Raw genomic sequence first — 25,377 nt, forward strand, 5'->3', positions numbered from 1 at the left:
CGCGGAGCCTCTAGCTCCACGAGCTGGGGCTGAGGAGGAGGGGGCGGAGCGGAGTCAGTTAGCCAATGAGCTGGGCGGACGGAAAGGCGGGGCGGGGCGATCGCGATCGCCGCCCAATGGGGAACGGGGCGGGGTCGCGTGCGGAGCTGGGAGAGTCGCAGGCAGCCGGAGGCTGGAGTCCGAGCTCGGGCAGCGAGCGGGGTAGAGCCAAGCGCCGCCCTCACTCCGCCAGGACCCGCCGCCGCCTCCCAGCGCGCCCCGCACGGAGCTCAGCGAGCGAGGAGCCGGTGGGGCAGCGGGAGCCGCGGAGCCCGCAGGGGGCAGGCGAGGGACCGACGGGCGGACGCTGCCTCCCGGAGGGGCGCGGGCGGAGCCGCCGCCGCTTGGAGCAGAAGTTTGGCTGGCGCCGCAGAGAGGAAACTTTTCTCCGGGGGCCGGAGGCGGGGGCGGCGGACAGGAGCCGACGCTGGGCTGGTTCGGGCCGGACTCTGGGATCCGTGACCTAGTGCGGGGGCTTCTGCGCGGCTCCCCCGGGCCGGGCCGGGCGGCGTCGGCGGCCGGGATGTACCTGGCAGCGGTCTTGGCGGGGAGGAGGCGCCCGGGCGGCGGCTGGCACCTGGGGGCGGGGTGGCTGCTCCTGGTGCTGCTGGGCGAGTCCGGGACCCGGGCGCTCGTCTGCCTCCCCTGCGACGAGTCCAAGTGCGAGGAGCCCAAGAGCTGCCCCGGCAGCATCGTGCTGGGCATCTGCGGCTGCTGTTTCATGTGCGCCCGGCAGCGCAACGAGAGCTGCGGGGGCGTCTACGGGCTGCACGGAGCCTGCGACCGCGGGCTGCGCTGTGTCATCCGCCCCCCGCTCAACGGGGACTCCATCACCGAGTACGAAGTGGGCGTCTGTGAAGGTAACAGCAGCGCGGCCCCGTCCCTGCTCGTGTCAGGGCTGCCCCCGCCCTGCCCGGTGCCTCCCCGCTTCCCTCTCCGCGAAGTTTTAAGCTCCTTTGCCTGCAGCGCGAGAGTCGCTGCGGCCCCCTCTCGTTCGCCAGCTAAAGGGCTGGGCAAAGGGGTCCCGTCGCCTTGTGACTGGATTGTTTCCCCCCAACCCGTCCAGTGCAGAGTCTGTGAGAGCTGCGGGAGGGGGATTAAATGCGAATTGCTTTGAATCGTAGCATGTCTTATCTGCGAGGTGTCGTCGGGGCGGGCGGGTAAGGCTGGCTGGTGGGACCTTGTTCTTGATGGAGTCTGCCTGGGTTTTTCTGCCCCTCTTCCCTTCCCCCTCCCAATTAAATCTCCGTGCAGTTGGAAAGGGAGCAACACGTGATGATTTCCCAACCTGTCCACTGATCACGGGCAGGTGCTCTCTTTTGTATTTATTTGCAGCTCTGGGGAGTTATTACGCTTATTCCCTCTCCCGCGTTTGTCTACAAATCAATTGCGATTGTTTAAATTTGAATGAGGATGTCACTAGTTGTTTTGGTGGGGCACTGACCTGTTTCCTCCTGGCAGCGTTTGGTATCGAGTAGTAGCCTAGGCTTTCTCTTTCTGTTACCTTGTTGCTTTCTTCGACATTAGTAATGGTTCTGCTGCTGCTAGCCATGCCGTTTCTTACGTGAGACTGTCTGCTTCTCGCAACCGGGAGAGGAAAATTAGACCAGTAGTAATCGTGTTGTGGTAGCAACTAACTTTTTTGCCTTCACGCTGAGTTTCGGATTTAACTGAATTTAACTGAATGTTGCTGCTGCTGAGAAAAACGCATGTTTTGAAACGTTGACTTAAGTTTGGTAGTTTGAAGTAGTTTGTTATAAATTCCAAAACTGGTGCAGTCTCGAATCCCTTTTCATTCGTAGATCATGTTAACTAGTATCAATTCGGCCAACTACTGATGTCCCTGCCAAATTTCTTGATAAGATTTAAAGCGCTTGAAACAACAGCCTGGCAATCTGCCCTCATGCAATAAACAGAGATCAATAATACACGTGATGCTTATTCCGGATTCCTTCTGTGGAAGGAAATACAAAGACTGATCGTCTATGGCAAACTTCTCCTTCCTGTTCCTGTCACTTAACACCCCCACCCCCGGGCTGCTGTGATGAAATGCGTCTTTTTCCTACAAGGGAAAAATCCGTGCGGCGGCAGCAGCTCTTCTCCAACCCGCCAATCTCACTTTGCCTGCTTCGTATGTGGCGAAAATGACTAGATATAGGAAATGCAGGAATATTTCCCCCTGTAGCTTACTTGCTTACCTTTACTTGGCAGGGAGGAGTACTGGAGTCTGTCATTTGTCAGGTTGCTGAGGAAGGGAAACTTTAAAATGTAAGAAAGTAAAATACATCGTGATGTTAAGAGATTAGAAATAGTTCAGTGTGGAAAATGCATAACTTTATTTGGTGGGTTTTTTAAAGACAGACCGGACAATTCTGGAAAGTAAAAGGAGAGGGTGTTCTTGGCTTTTAGGGCTAGAGGGCAGTAAGGAGTTCGGAAATATCTTTTAAGGAGGAGGCACTCGTCCAAAAACTGTTTGAAAACAACACAACAAAACCCATTAAAATAAAACTGCCATTCTGACAGCCTTCTAAATATGATCTTTGCTGGTAAATGTATCATTTTAGTATCAAGTACTAGTTTATAACTGATATTATCCATAAGTTAATAAACCACAACATAAAAATGAGAGAAGTTGGTGTGTCGTGCATATACAGAAACAAATAGTATAACATTATTCCCTCAGGATTCATTCAGTGGGGTTCCATGGGCATAGCTGAAGTGAAGAGAGCAGAATTGGGTTGAGTATTTTAATAAATAGTTCTGAACTAATTTTTCAAGAGGCTTGCTTGATTCATTCTGTGTTGCATTGGTCTGTCTTTCCCACATACATAGAAACAAATTGATTTAAAACAAATATACATATACAGAATATTATAAGTATATAGAAAGTTATCATGATTAAAATATTTTTCAGTTGGATAATGGTTCCTCTTCTTGCATGTTCCAAGTATAAGCATAGCTTGATCTGGAGAGTGGAATAATGAAAGCCTACAGTCATTAAATGTCTTGACAAGCCAGCTCTCTTGGTGTATCACAATGTGGACTTCTCTGGCAGTTTAGGAATATTTCATTCTTTTTGAAGTGATGCAATATGAACTTTGCATGATTTCAACTAGTAACATACCATATACTCTCTGAAATATAATCTTGCCAACATGCTTCATACCATTTTTAAATCTGTGACTGGAAACTAGTTCCAGTTGTTCCTGTAGCAATCATCGAGATAATTTAGGAACTATTATTCTCAAATGAAAGAAGCAACTGCTTAAACTTATCAAATCTAGAAGATATTGCTAGGATAAATATTGCTTTATGTAAAGTTCTACCTGTAATTGCCTTGTCTTAAGCTATGAAACTGGTATGTAACTGGCCTACTTTTTTTGTTTTGGGGTGGGAAAACATTAAAATTTCTATCTCTAAACCAATAAAAGGACTTATTTTGAACTAATCAGACAGTTTAGATATATAACTTGCAGGTAGAAGTATGACAGGGTAGGTTGTCTATCTTACTGCTAGCTTTTAGCCTGTGAAGAAGAGACTACTTATAGTGTTAACAGGATAAATTATTACTATATGTCATGTCTGTTGCAGTGTTTGCAGTTCTTCTATAACAGATATGCTTGAATAAAAGTGAAATTGACTAGATAAGGAAACAATGTATATAACTACAGTGTATGTGAAAAGAAACTGATATCTTTTACTTTTTTTTTGTCTCTCTTCCTTTCATTGCAATTTTTACACTGAAATGACCCCTACTGGTTACAACTATAAGTGTAGAAATTTTTTATTTTTGTGGTTTCATAAATGGCTTAGCTGAGACAAAGCTGACATAGACCCTTTCTGACATAGAAAAACTTTCTCATGTTTTCAGGATCCTACAGTTGTCTTCAGAGACTGATGTAAGTTATACCTGCTGCAATTACAGCTACTTCAGTTGATGTTATTTTCTCAAAAAAGCAAAATCAACGTGATCTGCACTTTTGGTGGAACAAAGTAGTTTTGTGGTGTCTCTTCCAATGGAGGAATTTATATTCAGAACTTGCTTTTAATCCTGAAGTATGATGCTACCAGTAGCATTGGTACTTTAGGAAGTGGATTCTTCTGTATGAATTTGTGCTGAACCAATACATCAGCATGGTGTGAAAATAACCTGTGCTACCTCAAGGTACCACTTTTTTGCTGATTTTAATTAAAAAAAACCCAACAAAAATGGTTTGTAGTTTTCACACTTTTTAGGTTGAGGTTAATGCATGTTAGCTAATGCTATTTTTTCCTAATGAAAGCAAAACCTAGGGGAGAAAATTAGAATTCTGTATTTATTTCAGGAAGGGAGTAGGTATCTAAATTTAATCTTTCACAATCATGTCTTATGGAGAGCAATTCTTTGCAGCCTCTGTAATGATAACATGAGCCTGTTTATGGCCTTTTAGCACATACACAAGAGATTTGTATATCTTGGTGTGTAGTTTTCTTGTGTATTAAGATATCAACATATTAATATTTTAAAATGCTGAGAAATTACTGTTTCTTGAGAGGTTAATTGGACCCAATTAAAATATGAATTTGATCAATCACTATAGACTCTGCAGACTAAAAAAGGAAAAAAAGGATCACCAGTGAAAAGTCTTATTGTAACTCTTCCTTTTGATGCCTTAAGATTAACTTGATAGCTTAGTGAGAACAATTATTGGAAACATTTTGTAATATGTAAAGGAACGAGCAATTGTCTATTTTGATTAAGCTACTTGTGTATAGCAAATGTCTCTAATGTAATTGATGCATTAATTATGTTTTCCATTTAGTGCATTTACTTTGGGGAAACAGACTTCTCATACTCTGATTTTTGTTTAGTGTTAGAAATCTGTGTAGATTGTTTGTTTGAAAGTGATCTTAGGAAATTTTGGTCAACTCAAACTCAGGTGTTTTGCTCAGATTATTATACTGTACTCATCACTGTAGTATCTGAATGCTTTCCATTAAATGATATGATTAGCATCTGTCACATGTTGTTCACGCTTCTCCCCAGTGGTAGAAATGTGTGCAATGGAGTGTCTGTTTTGGTGGGGATTTTTTACATATGCACGTGTTATGCATGTATTAGAGAAAGCCAGGTCAAAGAAAAAGTCTAACGCCAGCTACCCCAAACATATGTTTAAGCACTTAATTATCGAGTGGTTTGCTCTCCAGAGATGAACACCTGAAACTCCCACTGACTTAACTGGAAGTTGTGGGTACCCTAGACCTCTAAATGTAAGGGTACTCCTTCATTTAGCTGCCTAAATGTAAAACTAGGTGCCCAGATTTAAAACACCTGAGCTTTAAAATGTAGCCTTTGTTTTCTGACTTCAGAATTGTAAAGCATTTTTTTTAATTTGAAGAACTTGAAAATGTTTGACATGAAATAATTTTTCTCCATTTAGCTCCTAATGGAGGTGTATGAACACCACAAACTTAATAGTAGCTGGTGGATAAGAGTTTGGGGTGTGGTGTGTGTGGGTTTTTAAGCATGGTTGATTCCTACTATTCCAAGTGAGAACTCATGGGAAGCTTGAACTGTTGCCATTACTGAACTTTAGTGGGTGTGCATATTCTGACTCCCTATGGCTGTCATCCCCTCTCCTTTCATAAGGACTACATTCACTGGCTGGATATTCGGTTAGACTTATCAAGTTGTTTTGTTAACCAGAGGTGCTTAGAGTCCTCCATTCTGTTTAGGGACAGCTCTATGGCAGGAGTCTTTTGCTGTGAATGGAGTTTGGAGTTAGGGATGAGGGAGCTGGACTACTTTCATTACTCTTGCTTATCAGTGGTCAGGCCATCTCTCCTCCTTCCCCCCACCCCAGCCCCAACACACACTTTTTTTACCTTTTTGGCTTGTAGATACTTTTTTTTTCTTACAAACTTAGAATCTTTTAAACTTTGTCTTAACTCCCACTGTTCTCCATCCTAGAGAGAGGTTTTGATCACTTTGCAGAAAGTGTCTTAAAGTAAATGGGTGGAAACTTACATGGCGGCAGCAGCATACTAAATAAGTACCATATATACTCATTCACAAGTGGAATTTTTTTAGTAATAAAAGGGAAGCATCAGAGAAGGGGGTTGACTTATGAATGGGTATGGGGGGGGGAGAGGTGGGACACAGCTCTTCTCCTCCCCCCCCCCAACAGTGGGGGCAAAGAGAGGTAGCACAGTCAGCAGAGCCAGAAGGGAAGAGGGAGGGCCAGCGTCTCTCGTCTTCTGGCCACGCTGCTCTCCCCCCAGCTCGGAAGCAACTGCAGCTCCGGGGCTGGCAGGCTGTGTCCGCGCTGCCTGGCCTGCTGGAGCAGCTCTGGCCGGGCCAGAAACATCCTCCTCTGGCTTGCCCCAACTAAGGTTGGAAGGGATGGGATGGGGAGAGTGTGGGGGTCCTGGGCTAGGGGTGGGGAGGAGTTACAGGGGGAGGGGGTCATGTGAGGAGGTCCCAGGTTAGGGGTGGGGTCATGTGGGGGGTGGTCATTGGGGTTACTGCCCTGACCCTCAGCTTCTCTCCCCCCCAACATTTCCCCACCAGTTGCTGTCCCAGCCCATCAGGGTAAGCTGCTGGCGGGCCAGGACACTTTCATTTACTTAGATTTACCTCCATGCCTGCAAACCCTCTCCACCCACCAGCGGCTTATCCTGATGGGCTGGGAGCCAAAGTTTGCCGACCCCCGAATTATAGGTTGGCTTATGAATGGGTCATAAAAAATTTGCCATTTTTACTTATCCGTCTTGGGGGGTCAGCTTATAAATGAACCAGCTTATGATCGAGTATATACAATAATTTATCTGTAGATTTGCAATTTCTTTCGTGGTTTTTCTGTGATAGTATTAACTTGTTGCTGATGTGGACTTGAAATAACCAAGTTATTTGTTATGATAAAACTTCACTTATATCTTCTAGTCTTTCATAAGAATATGCCCAAGCATACCTTGCCTTTTGGTAGCCAGGGTAATTTTGCTTAGATAATAAAGGTACTGGAGCAGAAATGACAAATGGAGACTACTTCACCATATCAATTTTGTGTCCACTAATCTGTATTAATGATCTTTGAATCACATATGCTGAACACTTCAGCCTGATATGTTGTTCATTTTAACTTGTCAAAAGCTTTCTCTATACTCAGCTCTCTAGCTTTTTTACTATCTGTAGCTTGTTTCAAACTTGTCTTGTACGAAACTAGCTACATGAAGTAGTGGTCTGTTGGGGTTAGGAGATAAATCTTCACCTAGGCAACTGTGTAATACATGTATAAATACAACATGTTAGTATTTACATTAGGTTATATTGGTTTTTTCTTTTGAGGAAGACTTTGTACAAATCTGGTACATGCATCACCATGTGGGGTGGTGTCCTGTACCTCCTACAGAATTTAATTACGTCTATCTAGAGGCTAAGAATTACTGCCTAGTCTTCAGTCATGTTTGTCAGTTTGGCTCTTGGGGGGAACTGTAACTTGACTGAGCAGCAGGAAACCTATGATCTTTCTATAAAAGTTTCATATGAAGAAATATTGAAACTACTTAGTTTAGAAAGAAGACATGACAGAAATGTATCAAACTTCTGGTGTAGCAGAGGATAAATAAATGCACTTGATTTACCTTTCTCAAAATACAAGAAGGATTGTACAAGAATACAGTAGCAAAATTGAGATACAGCAAATCTAAAATTGATAAAGGAAATTAAATTGTGTAGATTGCTGCCACAAAGTCTGTGACTCACCACTGAGTAAGACTGAAGACAGGATTAAACTGTGGTTTTTTTTATTATGTTTTGCTAGACTAAAACAGAGTTTGTGTCCATTTTCGCATCTGAAATGAAGGCAGTGATGCTTCTGGGGACAGCTTTTACAGGTTTTCATCAGCATTATTAGTGTTACAATTTTAATGTTGAGGGAATTTTATCTAAAGAGCTATAAAATGTGCATCTCTTAAAGCTTTAAAGATTCCATTACTCCGCATATGGTGTAGGTGCTGCTTGTAGGAAGAAGGATAAGTGGAATCATCTTCACAAATGTAAAACTTGTTTCTATAACTTCTAGTGGGTTTCTCTTGAGGAGAGAGCTATTTTACAGCAAATGTGAATATCCTTGTTTCTCCTCCCTGTTTAATCCTTGCTTGTGGCATTGCTCTATCTTCTGGTGTCTATTTGGGCCAAGTGCTATATAGTTTTCAGATAAAATGGTTACAAAAGCTTCTCAGTTATTTAGAAGCCAAAGTCCCACTGTCAAATATGACTTGCCTCTGAAATTCTCTTGGGAAATGGCTATTGAAAATTTTACTCTTGATCTTATGGTGTTAGGTAGCTGAGTTCAGGACATACTCAAAAATGTGCACCAGATTAGGTCACTTTTTTTTTTAAAGAGTTCAGATATGGTGACAAACTACTGCTGTGGCAGAACCCTCACAGTTCTTTCATGTTGTCATGAACATGTTTGTTTTTTTTGTTTTTGGTGTGTGTGTTTTGAATCAGTCTAGAAATTACCATAAATGTGCAAAATTTCCACTCCTCCCAAATTAAAGAAAGCTGAGTGGGAGAAGGCAGGCCATCTAACTCATGCTCTGTGCAGTGATACTATTTTTTTTTTTTTAAACAGTACTCGACCCATCTGTAGGAATTAGGATTTCAGTACTTGCTTTTGGAGATAAGTCCCTCTAATTACCCATATGTCAGGAAACTTTTTTTTTTTGCTGATATTTAGCCAGAACTTTCTTGCTAAATCTTACTCCTGCCTCATCTGTCTAAAATTATCCATTAGTAAGAATCTGTGCAAATAACTCCAGACTAAGCAAATAGCCAAATTTGTTTAGTTGCTTCTGTATTTCTCCATATTCAGTAACATTTGTTCTTCTTTAAATCCTCTTCAGCTTGTCCAATGTGGTTGCATTGGTAATTGGTGTGTGGCACTTTGCTTCTGTAGCTGCAATAGCATTTAACTTGCGTGGCACCATATGAAGTTGATATATCTAGCTCATTACTGTAGTCCAAAGACCTCTTACCTAGTTGTACAGCATTGTTAATTTTAACTTTAGGTTGGGTATTCCATTCTTACCTCCCACCAGCACCACCTTTTTTACTTTTTGTTTTTTAGGTTCTTAACTCAAATTTGTACTGAAGGCTTTCATTCTTGTTCTCTACCTGAAGCTAAAGAACTTAAGTATGAACAAAATCAGTTAAAACACTTGGTTGACTTTTTAAAGTTTTTGTACTTTGAATATTTTCAAACTATTCTCTTTACACAGGGTCAAATAGGACATTGAGTAGTGGTATTTTTCCCTAGTTCTGCCTCTTGAGGTGCCATGAAACACTACTCACACTAGCTTGTGAAAATTGTGTGACTAGCCCTCTTCTTTCTTGGGTATGTTGATCAGCTATGAAATAACTAATTTCAACAGTTAATGGTAGTCTACTCTACAAAGCGCTGTAGTGGAGATGCAGTTTATACTGGCAAAATGAGTTATTTTGCTAGTGTAGTTAACCCATCTCCGCGAATGACATAAGCTATATCAGCAGAAGCAATCTTTTGGTCATATAAGCTGTCTGCGCACACTTTTTCATTCCTAATTGACACTATGCCAAGGAGGTAATGTATAGTATAAACCTGGCTTTAAGGCTTATGTAAACAGGAAAGCTTTATACTGGTATAAACTGAGTGAATTTAATCCAGTATAATTATACTGGAATAGCTCACTGTGTGGGCACTCTTATTCCAGAATAAGCCCTTAAATAGTTACTAGGTTTTGAGGTTTTTCACCCATTGAGATAAATAAGACAGCTTTACATCTCCGTCAGAGGTATTGTTTCATGTAGTCAGTCTCCAACAGGCATCACTGGGTAAATTTAAACTTGGGATTGGCCTATGTAGGTCAACTGTTACGTTGCTCTGGTGTGGAAAAATTCACAGCCTCTAAGAGATGCAGTTAAGCCAACCTAAGCCCCAGTGTAGGCAGCACTAGGTCGATAGAATTCTTCTATCGGCCTAGCTATCGCCTTTCAGAGACGTGGATTTACTACAGCAGCCGCAGAACTCCTTAACTGCAGTGACAGAAGGAATGTGCTGCTTTAGTGTTTCTAATGTAGACATACCCCATAGTTCACAAATTTGAATGTTGTTCATGGCCATAGGGGCTAGAGTTTTAAGCTTTACTTACAAGAGAGAGAGGGGAGGGGGAGGGAGGAACACAGAGCAGCTTTCAGGAAGAGTACTGGCTTATCAAGCCTCTGAGATTCCCCTAAAACTTGACCCCCCCTCCTTCTGAAATGTTAAGCTTGGGATATGGCAAGCTCAAATATAGAGATAGTGGCTCTTCTTTTTATTTATACATTCCACAGTGTGTATCTCTAACTTGATGGGTAAAATTAAGTTTGGCAGGCCTTTCTGCTAGATCACTCATCCCTAGAACAAGTGAAATATCCTTGACTTTGCCCACCCTATCAAATTAGCAGAAAAGCTCGTAAACCTGCTATTTCTCATAGATACCTCTGAAGGAATCTGATAGACTATGTTCAAAAAGTGGGGTCATCCAGGCATAGGTTTATTAACCACACAGGATAATGTGAAATGTTCTCTATTCTGTAGATAGAAGTCAGCAAAGCTGGCATCTGCCTTACTGTTAGTCTGGGGCTTTGGCTACACTTACACTTCAAAGTGCTGCCGCGGCAGCGCTTTGAAGCGCTAAGGGTAGTCAAAGCGCCAGCGCTGGGAGAAAGCTCTCCCAGCGCTGTCCGTACTCCACCTCCCTGTGAGGAATAACGGACAGCGCTGGGAGCCGCGCTCCCAGCGCTGGGGCTTTGACCACACTGGCGCTTTGCAGCACCGCAATTTGCAGTGCTGGAGAGGGTGTGTTTTTTTCACAACCTGCTGCAGCGCTGCAAATTTGTAAGTGTAGCCAAGCCCTGGGGTTGGGTTGGCACAAACAAACTGTCTCTGACTTAATTTGACCTCTTGGCCTACAGTCTGCACACTACTTAGTGAATTTGTCTAGAATGTGTTTTGTGTGGATTGTCTAAGATGTATTTTATGTTTTTTATTTTAAATTTTACACCCTTCTGAAGGCATACTTTATTTTACTCTTAAACTCCAAAAGTGATATAAATAACAAAGTCCTATAGCTGGAATCCTTTGTGAATGAGCACAGAAGGGAAGGCATTACATACTTGCACAGTATGACGGACTCATATCTTCTACAAGCAATGATAGTTCATTAGCTTGTTTTACCTGCATGTTTCTCTGCATAATGAATGGTCTTCAAGACAAGTTCCCAAGTGGCATTAAGTGGATGGTAGAAGGAGGTTTCAATGGAAAAAGTACTTTTTTTTTTTTAAGTGAGTTTGCCCCAGGCAGTAAAGAAGCCATGTACAGTAAAACCTCAGAGTTATAAACACCTCTGGAATGGAGGTTGTTTGTAACGGAAATGTTTATAATTCTGAGCAAAATGTTATGGTTGTTTCAAAAGTTTACAGCGGAACATTGACTTACTACAGCTTTGGTACTTTACTATGCAGAAGAAAAATGCTGCTTTCCTTTAGTAGTTTAATACAGTACTGTACTGTTTCCTTTTTATTTTCCTCTGCTGCTGCCTGATTGTGTACTTCTGGTTCCAAATGAGGTGTGTGGTTGACTGTCAGTTCATAGCTCTGGTGTTTGTAACTTTGAGGTTCTACTGTAGATGACTTCATTCATAGAAGAATACATATGCTTTTCACAAGGAGGAACTGTTGTATGACCCTTCTGAAAGGTTTGGGCCCAAAGAGACTTTCAGTATAGGGCATGCATATTCTTCCCCTACCTGGGCATGCAAACCTATAGTTTCTGTAAAAGAACAAATAAAATCTGTTACCCAGTACAAAGTACATCCCCCTCCTTTCTTTGAGGACTTCATTTGAGTATTTCAACATACTCAATATCGCTCTCATAGACCAACTTGAGTACTTAGTCAATTTGCAACAATAATTCAGGATGAAAGTTGCCTGAAGATCCAGAATGTGAACTTCATTAACAGTATTGAATATTCTGTTTTCTTAAGCAGTAAATCTGTGGTGCTGTGACCTTCTCCTGTTGCTATTCTTAGGCAAAATACTAGACAGCAACATTTTTGGTGACAAACCTGGCAGGAAGCGTGTAGGAGACTGCTAAAGTAGATCAACTTTCATTTCACTGCAAACTTAATATGTGTTAAGTTTTTGTATGTGGGTGTCTTTGTGCTTGAGTGTCATGTGTAATGTACACTGTTAACCGTAATAGACTAGTTGGATTTTCAGAAAAGTTAACAGTAAGAGGCATTTGTTTTGTTAGTTATCTTAAAAGTTAACAAGCCCAGAGTGTTCTGAATCCAAATACGGTTGTTACCAAGCTCTGTGTGTGTGTTTGTGTGTAAAAGCTATATTTATTTGCAAGTGTGAGGTCTAAACTTGAAAATTCAATTTGGTAACCACCATTTTTGAATTTAGCAGATTCAGGGTGGATTTGATTTAAATCAAATTGATTTAAGCCATAATTTAAATCACTAGTCAAGAAGACTTGATTTAATCATGGATTTCTATGTAAAAGTGCATTCTTCTTGGTTGTTATAACCTTAATACATATTCTTCACAACTCAGAGATAGATGAAACACATACTGGGTCTCTCTTACAGCCTGCTGTCATTATAGGTTTTCCCTTCTAGTGAGAAAATGGTATGGTAGATCTCAAATCAATGAAAACTACACTCAAAAAGACCTCAAGACTCTGGAATATGCTGCTCAAATAGTTTCACTTTTGTTTCTACTGCCTGTCCCTCCCTTCTCACATTTATCTCCAGACTTCTTCTCCTTGTCCAGATCTATTCTGCTCCCAACAATCTTCTATTCATTGAACTTTTTGAAACTTTGCACTTTTAGAGAGAGGTAAGGGATTGACTGTGTACACAAATTTGCAGAGGGACAATAGGGTTGAGGTGTGTTATTTCTCACTTCTGTGTATTTATTTAAAAAGATTTGTTGCTGTTAACAAGTGTTATTTCTGGAGACACAAATCCACAGTTTGAGAACTGCAAAACTAAGCATCTCTGGTGGTATCTTCTAGACTGAGCACTGAGTCCCATTCAGTAGATAGAAAGATTAACCTAAATAATCTATGCAGAAGCCCCTGGAACCCCATAAAATTGGGTCCCTAATCCATGAACTATTGGAACTCATTTACAAAACTTTTCTTAAACATTACATGGATATATTGTCTCTTACTATAGAATTTATAATCCCTATTCCATGATGAGGTATCTTTGAACTATAATGTATCTTAATTTAAACTACCTTTTTAGATAGGTTTTGTCCTCAAAAAGCATTTTATCAAAAAATCTGACAAAAAATTTGATTTTTATCCAACCTGAGCAGATTCAAATTGTTTAGAAAAAGTTACCAACTTGTAACAAAAAATTCCTCTAGACCTCTTAGAGGATTGATTCTGAGATTTCTTTCTAATTTGTAAGTGGATTTAGAGTTTGAGCCTGGCTTGGAAAACTGCTGGAAAGGCTCCGCTCCCTCTTATAGTTTTGTCTCCTCACACATCAATTTTCCTGGAGTTGGAATAAGCAAGAAAAATTATTAGGACAGTTGAAATTCCACTCGATGTGCATTCCATGCTCCCCTCTAGTACAAGTGCAGGGACTCATTTGCATAATGGAACACTGGAGAAGGTTCTCTTATTTGGACTGTCCAATGAAGGACTGGCGTAATGTAGTGCTGCCAACCCCACATATTCAAAAATAAAATTGGGTTAAATCAGGAGCTATAAACAAAAATAATTTTGGTCTCTTAATCTAACTCTGGCTTTTGAGCTTTCAGGGGTCACATTTCCAAGCTTTTCTCTGAAACCATGAGGATTAGAGACTTTATTTAAAAAAATAAGCAAGTGGAGGTTATCACGTAAAGCCACAACTCCTGGAGTCATTAAGGAATAACAAAAACCCCTCCCCAATAAAATCATGAGTTGCAATATATAAGGGCTAATAGGCTTGGCTTTGCATAGATCTGTCAGACGCTTGAGGACAGTACTAGTGTTGACTTCTGTGGGGAGTCGAACTAGGGCAGAAGGGTTTAAGGCAGCACTCTTAGGCCTGGTCTACACTGGGGGGGGTTCGAACTAAGGTACACAAGTTCAGCTACGCGAGTAGCGTAGCTGAACTCAACTACCTTGGTTCGAACTACTTACCCGTCCTGACGGCGCGGGATCAAAGTCCGCGTCTCCCCCATCGATTCCACCACCGGCGTTCGCGGTGGTGGAGTTCCGGAGTCGATGGGAGCGCGTTCGGAGTTCGATATATTGCATCTAGATGAGACGCGATATGTCGAACTCCGAGAAGTCGATCGCTACCCGCCGATCCGGGCGGGTAGTATGGACGTACCCTTAGGAGAGGAAGCCACGACCCCTCGATCCTGCTGGGCATGTTCCAGCTGCAGTATAAAAGGGAGCAGCCTACTTCAGTCTGGGCTGACTGCCCAGGAGGATGGACGTACCTTGCTGGCTCCATCCGAGGAACAGCCAGGATCCTGGACCGCTGGAGCAGGAGAATGCCGGGGCCTAGGCAAGTGCCTAGTACCTGCAGAACCCCCAGGGAGATTGCCGTTTCCACCTGAGGAGCCCAAAGACTCTGAAGACACCCCAGCTTCAACTGCAGGAGTTACAGTAGGAAGTAGCCCAGGGAGGGACTAGCCAGTGTCCCTGCAGCAGTTGGCGTGTTGTGGGCAGATTCCCTGCTGACTTGGTGGCAAAGCCATTTGCCACTACCAGGGCCCTGGGACTTAGTGGAGCAGGGAGGGCCTGGGTCCCCCTATCCTGGTGGGCCACCAAAAACCCTCCTGTTGACTCTGGCTACCGGGCTGTGCTTCTCTGCAGCCGAGGGAAGTCGTATTGACTCTGGCCATTAGGTTGAACTTCCCTGCAGACGGTGGAGTCCTATTGATGCCAGTCAGTGGGCCACGTAGCCCTGAGGCTGAGGACAGCCATATTGACTTAACCGCAGGGCTATCATGCCCGTGCCACACCCCCGGGGTGATGGATGTAATTGCCCAGTGACAAGACCCAGCAGAAAGGAGGTCTCTCAGGCACAGTCTGACATATTTGTGAGGTAGGGGCTTCCAGCAGAGAGTCCTTAGCCATGGGTGGGTAGCTGTACGTAGTATGATTGTGGTTTAACCTCATCCCTGGCCCCTGTTGAGGGTGACTGCAGGTGTCCCTGAGGAGGCAGCGCAAGCCGACAGGACCTGGAAGCAGGCCATGCTAGAATAGGATGCATGAGTAAGCTCTTCTGGGTTGTCATAAGACATTCCTAGACTGCTGCTCTTTAAGTGAATGAAAAGGAAAGAATGAGGCTATATTTACACAGTATTTTGGAGACTGGGAGTGAGCCTCCCAGCTCAGATCAACAGACTTGGCAGACTTCAGAGCCTGAGCTCCAACCAAGCTGCAACTTTGAAGTGCTGTTTACGCTGCTCTTTTTGCCAGAGTCTGCTCACCCAATGTGTGAGGCTTGCTTCCATCATCTCCAAAATTCTGTGTAGACATACCCCAACTGGCATCTGGTGCTCTTTTATAGATGTGAAGAGGTGGGACCTAGGTAATAATTCTAGGGAAGAGTTTGTCTTTGAGTAAGAGAACTCTGCTAAACAATCTGTTCCACCTTGTATTTAGCTGTGACACTACCACTTAATTTCCCCAGTGTGAAGAGCTCTGTGTAAGCTTGGATATTTCACCAAGAGAAGTTGGGCCAATAAAAAATATTGCTTCACCCACCTTGCTTCTCTAATATCCTAGGACCCACACAACTACAACAATGCTGCAAGCAACAAATTGTAATCTTTCATGGGGCCTCTGCAGTGCGGTGTTACTGGCCCTTATTTGACTCAGCCCCTGGTAGCACGTGCCCTGTGCACCCCAGCTGAGGCAACTACTGCTTTAGTGCTTTAGTTCAGTTCTGTTGGCCCTAACACTTGGTGGGTTTCAGTGCAGTTCCTCAACTCATCAAATGCCATTCTCCTTTCAGGAGTCCAGATAACCCTGCCTTTTGATCCACTTCTTTGAACTGCTACAGAATCTTCTGCTTTTGGCAGCCCATCACTTTCCTGAGCAGAAAGAAGAGCCTCAGCAAATACACCAACATACACTCTACTTATCAGTCGCTGTTTAGCCAATTCATCACACTGTCCTAAAGGAACACTACCAGGCATTGAGTGCTGCTTGAATGAAATCTGTTATATTGAAACATTTGTCCTAAACTGTTTGTGCTGGTATTGGAGCTCCCTGCTCTACGGTGGCTCACGGGCTCTTTCTCTCTGGAAAAGACAACTCATTCAATTCCTCCCTTTGTCGCAACTTATTTCAAATGAGGAGGATCCACTGGCTTTAACTGAAATTTGTGCTCATCTAGGTAGTCAGTCTTTACCTGACTACTGGTACAATTCTTCAGATGTTTTGGTTCTTTCTGTGTGATTTTTCTGCCTTACTGCATAACAAACACTTCAGTTACATGTACATATATCACTGTGTATTTTTAGAAATTAATACTGTTTTAATACTGCTTTGCAATAGCAGACAAAACTTAGCCAAAATTGAAAAATAATCTTGGATATTTTACTGTCGGACAGATATTAGTGATAAAAGCCCAGCCAGGGTAAGAGTTCTGTTTGTCCTGTTCAAATGTCAGTTTCTCTTGCACTTTTAAAATTGCCATTATTGACAACTCAGTGCACGTTATTTGGTCTTAAGACCAAATATATTTCCTGAATTAATATCTTACTGGTTTGCTGAAGTGCATCTTTCACATTTCCATCTGATTATGAAAATACTGTCTTTTCTGTTTTGCTTTTTGTTTAGGTGTCTTTTGGGTGGATTCCAGAATTCAGGACAGGCGTTTAAAAGGCTAAATATTTTAAATTTATACAGTTGCTCATTCCCTGGGATGGATCTGACCTGAAAAGAGTTTTAATCACCTAAAATTGGGCACTGGAATAGAGTACTGAGAGGAATGATCAAGGTAGATGAAGATACGGATAATGTTGAGAGAATACAATGAAATGAATTAGGAGTACTTTTTCAATGTGCATGTGTTGGGCTAATTTAAATGATGTTTGCGTCTTTTCCCCACATTCCTAATCCATTCTCTTCTCCCCTCTTCTTCTAAAGGTAGGGTGTGTGTGTGTGTGTGTGTGTGTGTGTATGTGTGTGAAACGAAGTGTGTACCTGGTAGTTGGGTGGGAAAACAGTGGGTTTTTTTTTGTTTGTTCCGTGACTCACTTTTGAAGTGTCCAAAAATTGCTTGGACTCTAATAAAATAGATCTCTTGACATTTTTGTGACATCCACCTCTTCCCCCAAACAGCCAATAATCCAAACAACTCTAACAGGAAAAAAATGACACTCTAGCCTAGTGGTTAGTGCACTAACTGGAAATGTGGGAGGCCAAGGTTGAAGGCTCTGCTCCGAACAAGGCAGAACGGGGACTTGAATCTGGGGTCCAACATACCAGGTGAGTGCCTCAACCACTTCATTCTTGACAATTCTAGGGTGGATGGATCTCTCTGGTTTTGGCCAGAAATTTCATCTTGGATCTGGGAAACATACCTGACTGACTCTTTCTTTTTTTCTTTTTTTTTTTTTTTTTTCAAAACCAGATGCTTTCCTGCAGAAAGTTTCAACAAGTCAACATTTTTGAATAAACACTTTATTGAAAAATTGATGACTAGCTCTAGTCTCTGGTTCATGACTTCAGTGGAGGTGTGCTGCTGGGGGACTACATCCAGTGTAGAGGCACAAGCTTTCTTCATGAATAGCCCTACATATCTAACAAATACTTTGCCTCAGTCTTTAATGAGGAGCTTAAGGATAATGGTAGGATGACAAATGGGAATGAGGATATGGAGGTAGATATTACCACATCCGAGGTAGAAGCCAGACTCAAACAGCTTAATGGGACTAAATCAGAGGGCTGATCGCCATATTTGGTGTAGGGAAGGAATTTTCCTCCAGGGCAAAATGGCAGAGGCCCTGGGGGTTTTTCACCTTCCTCTGCAGTGTGGGGCACGGGTCACTTGCTGGAGGATTCTCTGCACCTTGAAGTCTTTAAACCACAAATTGAGGACTTCAGTAGCTCAGACATAACTTAGGGGTTTGATACAGGAGTGTGTGGGTGAGATTCTGTGGCATGCGTTGTGCAGGAGGTCAAACTAGACTATCGTAATGGTCCCTTCTGACCTTAAAGTCTATGATTTTGTGACTTCTCTATATTTGGTGCTGGTCCTGCATCTACTTAAAAGGTGGGTAGTAAATTCTACACCTCTCCCCATTTGACTTTCCTTTCCAGGGTGTTCTCCTTTGCAGCCAGATACCAAAGGGCTGTCTGCAGTAGCTATTCCTTCAACCCACTTACTTTTAGAACTTCTGCAGGATCCCTTCTGTCAGTCCCAAGTGTTTTCAGTGATTCATAGCAAACTATTGGCTATTCCAGTGCACAGCTGTATTTTTTCCATTCATGTGCAGCAACGTTTTTCCTTAAGGCTGCACTTTGCAAGTTTAGGAATATTTAATGGCCAGTCTCAAACTTAGTTTTGATTTGACATTTATGAGCCTTCAAAAATCTACTTCCTATCGAACAGGAGAAGGTTTCCTCAGTGAAGGCTATTTTTATGCAACTTTCTTATTCCATCCCTTAGTTCTTTCAGCTGTGAAACTGAGGGGTCATATGAGAAAATAAGTCAAAAGACTTCATTTAAAAAACAACTACATTTTTTTTCATGTTCAAATCACAGAACTACTCTTTTTCAACTCCCTGCATGCTGCTTCTCTTCTCTTGCTCTCCCCCAGAAATCTACCTTCAGTCACCTAAAATTCAACTTGAAGGCGACCATTTCAGAAGTACAGCTTCAGCTACAGTGTTTGCTCACATTTTAACAATATACTGGAAACTCTTGCACATCTTTTATCTAAAGATAAAGTATATTAAGGAGGGTGCAAGGTCGATCTTTCAACCTTGACGTTTATTTGTAGTGGACCCTTCCCCTCTTCCCCCCCATACATTTTTTTTCTTTTGTTAGCTTGATAGAGGTTGAGTGGGGGAAAATGTGATGCAGGGTATGTATTGGTAGTTTATGTTCACAAGGATGTTGTCCCAGAAGGAAAGAGGCTGGGATGTAAAAAGAGATTCAGTGGGAGGAAGGATTGACTGAAATAGCATGCAGGTTAAAAAAGGAAAACCAAAGTACAGGAAAAGAGATTTGGTGACAGGAGGAGGGGAATGGAGGGGCAGGAAGGATAGTGTCAGTGTAAAGTAAAGCTTTCCTTTAATCTTAGTGCACCAACTTGAGTTAAGTATTTTCATACTGTGTAACATTTCACTGTCCTTTCAGCAGCAGTAATATGTTCTTCCCTCACATAGTTATTTTCTCATCACTTGTACATTACATGCATGTGTGCCTTTTTAAAACAAAGATGGAGCTTCTGGTTAGCTGCTAATAAACAAGCATACTTTTTTGTCTCTAGAAACAAGTGTATCTAACTCTTATTATTCAGACATTTCCTATACTATAATTAGAACAAATGCTACAATGATGTTCAATAAAGTATTTCATTAAGTGTTTTTATATTGTGAAGAAGTCAGGAAAGAGATATTTCACCATCATATAAATCTTTCCTGAGGCTGTACTTCTAGGAGCTAGTGTTCATCTCCACATGGAACTGTTCTGGAATAGATGTTCTGCTTTAAATTCATACACTACTTCAATCCAAAGTGTCTTTCAGGTCTAGATAAACCCTGAGAATGAAGTACCAATTTTCAGAAAATCATCAATAATGTATCAAGTCTTAGGTACTTGGTCTGAGTGGTTCTTCTGAGTACGGTCCTCCTTAATTCAAGCATTTTTTGGAAATAAACTGAGGGAATAGCTCAGTGGGTTTATATATAGTACTGGTGAATGGCTGAACACTGCCTACTTTCCAGGACCAGCAGTAGTGTGAAAATAACTTTTGTGGAGATGGTCGTACCTGCCCATGTTTGGTGGTAGTTATGTAGTTGGCACTCGGTAACCCAATATACAGTATGCCACACTTTCTCTCCTTAAACTATGGGAGAGATGTTTCAGGCTAATGTGGCTTCTCAGTGCCTGCAGCCTGATATTTAAATGGCTTGTGGACTGTATTGAGACCAGCCCAGCCTCTGCTTGAGATCCTCTTAATTAGGACCCAAGATACGCTTTGGCCTCAGCACTGCATTCTCTCACAGGCTCAAGACCATGGTCGTCTTGACCCCATACTATGACTGAATCATTCATCCAGCATCATTTCATAAAGCTTCAATAGCCCAGGCCCAGTACAAGAGGTGCCAGCTGTCTCCTTTCTTACTCCCCACTCCAGAATATTTTGAGGGCCTTAAGATGGCATTGCTGTCACTTTTTCCAAGCACTGAACGACTGTGGAGATCTCTGCATTGATCAGCTTAAACACCTCACTTGTTCAGGTTCTGATAGCACTTTGATCTTTGTTCTGAGTTGAGGGTCTTGCACAGGGGTAGGCAACCTATGGCACACATGCCGAAGGCGGCACTCAAGCTGATTTTCAGGGGCACTCACACTGCCTGGGTTCTGGCCACCAGTCCAGGGGGCTCTGCATTTTAATTTAATTTTAAATGAAGCCTCTTAAACATTTTAAAAACCTTACTTACTTTACATACAACAATAGTTTAGTTATCGATTTTATAGATTTAAAAAATGTTCAAATGTTTACTAGCGCACAAAACTTTAAATTAGGGTGAATAAATGAAGACTTGGCACACCACTTCTGAAAGGTTGCTGACTCCTGGTCTAGCACCATCAATGGTGCTAGCCACTCTGCTGCATGACTCTTCTGCTACCTGATTCTGCACCGTAACTGTCTTTCAGGTTCCACTCCACAGCCATCCTGGAGTGCCTTCAGTTTCTTTGGAGAAGAGCTTGCAGCATCCTCGGAATAGCCTTTGGGTATTGCACTCCTTTCCTGACTAGGTATCCTTCTGAAGTCTGGAGCCATGCCATGGCTCACTCCAGCTGCTTGTGACTCTATATACAGAGCTCCATGAAGACGCTTTTGGAAGCCACACGATCATCTCTAACACAGAGCATTGAGCCAGGCACCATGCCCTCCCTTGGCAGTGATCCCTTATCTAGCACTGACACACCACTGGAATCCTAGGGGAAAATCAAACCTCCCATTAGAGAGTAGTGGCTTCCCTAGTGACAAGGCGCTGCAGAATATTTAGGCCACTGCCCACCCTCTGGAATTCACTTCCTCTGAGTTGAAGAAGATGAGTCTCTTCTGTCGGTGTTCTACAGTCTCCCTTACAACATCAAGGGATGCAGTTTCATGGGCATCTTCTAAACCTTCTGCTGGCAAACATCCTCAGCAGTACAGAAGTAGGATCCCTCAAAGTATGAGTCCAAGCAGCAATTTTGGGGGTACGGTTGAGAGCCATATACCAATTTGCACCATATCTCCAGTCATCCTCTCTTCATTCCCTCCTTTCTGACTCTCTCTCCTCCTATAGAACATACAGATGCATGTTTACTTCTGATTTCTGGACACCATCTGCAATGGACACTAATCCACTCAATTCTGCATCAGGCTACATCGCCATCTTCCCCCCTCATCTCTCTCTTTTTTTTTTTTTAAACGACCCATTTCACTAGAGAGGCCTGTAGGTCATGAAGAGAGTCCTCAGAGTCTAAGTCATCCTTCTGCAATCCAGGAAAGGTTCCAGCCTGAGCTAGAATAAACAGAAAAGGCTGTAGTTCACTATCTGAATCACTAGTAAAGGAACAAAGAATCCTGTGGCACCTTATAGACTAACAGACGTTTTGCAGCATGAGCTTTCGTGGGTGAATACCCACTTGCTTTTACAGATCCAGACTAACACGGCTACCCCTCTGATACTAGTAAAGGACTAACTCAATATTAGGCTGGGATCACTGCAGTCCTGGAGTACCATCTGCACCTTAAATTTTGGGGTTTAGGGATGGCTTCCTTAAAAGTCTACCTTTTTAAGAACAAACCTAATGAGCAGCTATTCTTACAATGAGTATGCCTTCTCACCCTATAGTCACCAGGTTCCTCAACAACATGGTAAATGTCTTCCCCTTCCTCCAGCCCCCACTATAATTGAAGCTAAATCTTGTCCTAACAAAGCTAATAAACCCTCCTTATGAACCATCTCATTTAAGCCTTTCTAGAGCATTTGTTGATCAAAACAGACTTCCTCAAAGTGATTACATCTACTAAGAGGGCAAGTGAGTTTAATACGTTGATGACCATGCCACCTTTTGTACTGTGGTCTGCAAAGAGTGACCAGAGATGTCTCATCCCAGCTTCATGCCTAAAGTGGCCTCAGCTTTGTCCAATGCATTTCCCTCTGTTCTTCCTGAGACCTTTCACGTTCTGGGGAAACATGTCTCCATACCATAGATGTGAAAAGAGAACTCCATTCATATCTGGAAAAGACCAAGCCCTTTAGAAATTAAAGCAGGCAGTTTGGTAATGTGTTTCCACAGGTATCTGTCCCTGTGATACAGACACTTTTTTTTCCTACCGAATACAATGTTACATCTTCGCTAGGAAACCAGCACCTCCTGGTTTAAATAGCCACAGCAACACCATCAGTGGTATACATTAGACTTGTTCCTCTGGTGGAGATATGCGAAGAAGTAATCTAGAATTCAGTGCACACTTTCACCAGACACTGCCCTTTGACTTTTATCATCATGCTGTAACATCCAGTTAGTCCAGAAGTACCTCTTGACCAAGAGTTTACTGGTGAGTAATCTCTTCAAGGGACAAAAGTGTTTTATTCTCCATGATGTTTGAAACTCCCTTGCACTTTCTTGTCCTGCCGCCTAGTCTCATGGTTTTTAAAGCAACCACAGTTTGCTGTGATCTTTAAAACTTATCTTCAACTTTTATAGGAAACTGCTTTGCAGCACCAGTGCAAAGGATGTTAATGTATTTTGTTTTGCTCTTTAGGTGAATTGGTAAAAGAAGATTTTTCATGAATCCTTTCATGATGTCATTAGTAGGATTTGATTGTTAATGACTTTAGACTGTTTCATAGCATCAGGGGATTTGCCAGGCTGGATCAAACATTGTCTCCTCTAGTCCAGTGTCCTACATGTGGCAATGACCAATGTGATTTTATTTTTTATTTTTGTTAAATCTCCCACTCCCTGTGCAACAATTGTGCATAGTGCACTAAGCCTGTTGTGTAATTCTCTTGGGGGGGGTGGGGGTTTCTGCGACATTTGTGCTTTATGGTACATGTTGATCATTCTAAAAAGAACAAGGAGTACTTGTGGCACCTTAGAGACTAACAAATTTGAGCATAAGCTTTTGTGGGCTAAAACCCACTTCGTCGGATGCATAAAAGCTTATGCTCAAATAAATTTGTTAGTCTCTAAGGTGCCATAAGTACTCGTCATTCTTTTTGTTGATACAGACTAACACGGCTTCCACTCTGAAACCTGTTGATCATTATAGTATTCAGGAAAGACATTTAATTATCCCTAGCTACATATTTAGTTAATAATGATATCTTACACCATAGCCATGTGAAATTCAGTAACTGGATGGAACTTTAATCTTCTTGTTTCAAAAGTACAGTCTTATCACTAAAAGAGAAGCTCCTTAGTAGTTGGCAGCGAAGAGACAGCTATGCAGTGAGACAGTTATGCAGTTTTTCCTAGTACACCTCTACTCTGCTGTAATGCGGTCGTGGGGAGCCAAAAATCCCTACTGCGTTATAGCTGAAACCCCGTTATATCAGGATAGGAGTGGCAGGGCTCCGGCGGTGATTTAAAGAGCTCCGGGAAGCCCCAGCTGCTGTGGGAAGCCCCAGGCCCTTTAAATCGCCAGCAAGCCCCGCTGTTGCAGCCCCGGAGTAGTGGTGGCAGGGCTCCAGCAGTGATTTAAAGGGCCCTGGGCTCCTCCCAGCAGCCGGAGCTCCGTTGCTACTGCGCTATACGCGAACCCGTGTTCTATCGGGTCACGTTATAGCGGGGTAGAGGTGTATAGTGAAGGGTGCTTGCATAAATTAGGAAGGCCACTGTTGATGACGTTAGTCTATGATATTGTCAGACCTCTCTTAAATTCACTATAGTATTTGACTCAGACCTCTTGCAGAAGTTAATTCAAAGGTTAACACAAATTATAGGACCTATTGCATGCTATATGTAGTCAATTTCCAATGTCCCCTTTTTATCTGACTCAGCAAAACAATTTTGACTCTCCCCTGTATAATCCTGATTATTCAGATTCTTTCCAGCAAAGCATTCTAATTTCGAGTAGTTTGCTAAAAGTATTGCCGTTTGCACCAGTGAGAGTGCTGCTTTAAAGTATGTGTTTTTCCCATGCACTTAATTTGCATGCAATAAGATCATTTCCTCAGTATTAATACTAATAGCAGAATAGGGAAATGTAACAAACAATACAGTATTCAGCATTCATATTGTCTGGATTAATCTTTCTGAATAAATGAAATTGTGCATGTGGCCCTCCTATTTTATATAGCCAAAAGAAGTGACATATCAAACATAGGGTGTCCAGTTTAGAATAGCTTTTTTTTTTAAATAGCTAAAAAACAGTTTGAGTGCACTTAATGTTGACACTTTTGTTGGCATAAACATAGTGACTTCATTTTGTTTTTTCAGATGAAAATTGGGATGATCAGCTGCTTGGATTTGAACCTTGCAATGAAAACCTTGTAACAGGTTGCAACATAATCAACGGAAAATGTGAATGTGACACCATTCGCACCTGTAGTAATCCATTTGAGTTTCCAAGCCAGGATACTTGCCTGTCAGCTTTAAAAAGGATTGAAGGTAAGCACCTGATTTTAGTAATTTGCAACTTGTAATTCCTTATTGTGCCTCTTTCACTAGGGCCTATCACTAGATGATAATACTTGATCCTTAAAACAACTTAAGTGATTTCAGGGACTAACTGCCTTTAACTTCCAAAAAGAACAGGTGTTAAAGATTATATTAGCACTGTGGAGTTTAAGGAAGATGTGGTTTATCCAGCTTGACTCTCTAGAACCTCGATCTGAAAATCGATGAGATTGATATTGTCTGTCTTTCTTTGTGCAGCTAAGTGTCTTTTTAAAAAGTGCATTTCACTGTTGACAAGGACAAAACTAACACAACTTGTTTAGATGTCCTCTTTTGACCTTTGTGCAGATTCACAAATTCTTATAGTTGTGGAAAAGCAAGTTGTTCAAAATTACAAGGAACTTTAAATGTCATAAATAAAGAGCAAAAGATCTTAAGGTGTTCTTG

General features: G+C 42.2%; 1 protein-coding gene across 2 annotated transcripts in view; it reads left to right on the plus strand.

The window, feature by feature from the left end:
- The first annotated feature begins 210 nt into the window (after positions 1 to 210).
- CRIM1 (cysteine rich transmembrane BMP regulator 1) overlaps positions 211 to 25,377 on the plus strand; it is a 320,862-nt gene continuing 295,695 nt past the window's right edge. The window contains exons 1-2 of one of the 2 annotated variants that reach the window (XM_045011826.1): positions 211 to 899; positions 24,751 to 24,921. In XM_045011826.1, coding sequence (XP_044867761.1) covers positions 563 to 899; positions 24,751 to 24,921 — 508 coding nt within the window. In that variant the 5' untranslated portion in view covers positions 211 to 562. The remainder of the gene's footprint in view (positions 900 to 24,750; positions 24,922 to 25,377) is intronic. The other variant, XM_045011827.1, reaches the window with a different exon arrangement.

The sequence above is a fragment of the Mauremys mutica genome, chromosome 3 (assembly GCF_020497125.1).
Source record: "Mauremys mutica isolate MM-2020 ecotype Southern chromosome 3, ASM2049712v1, whole genome shotgun sequence".
Taxonomy (NCBI): domain Eukaryota; kingdom Metazoa; phylum Chordata; order Testudines; family Geoemydidae; genus Mauremys; species Mauremys mutica.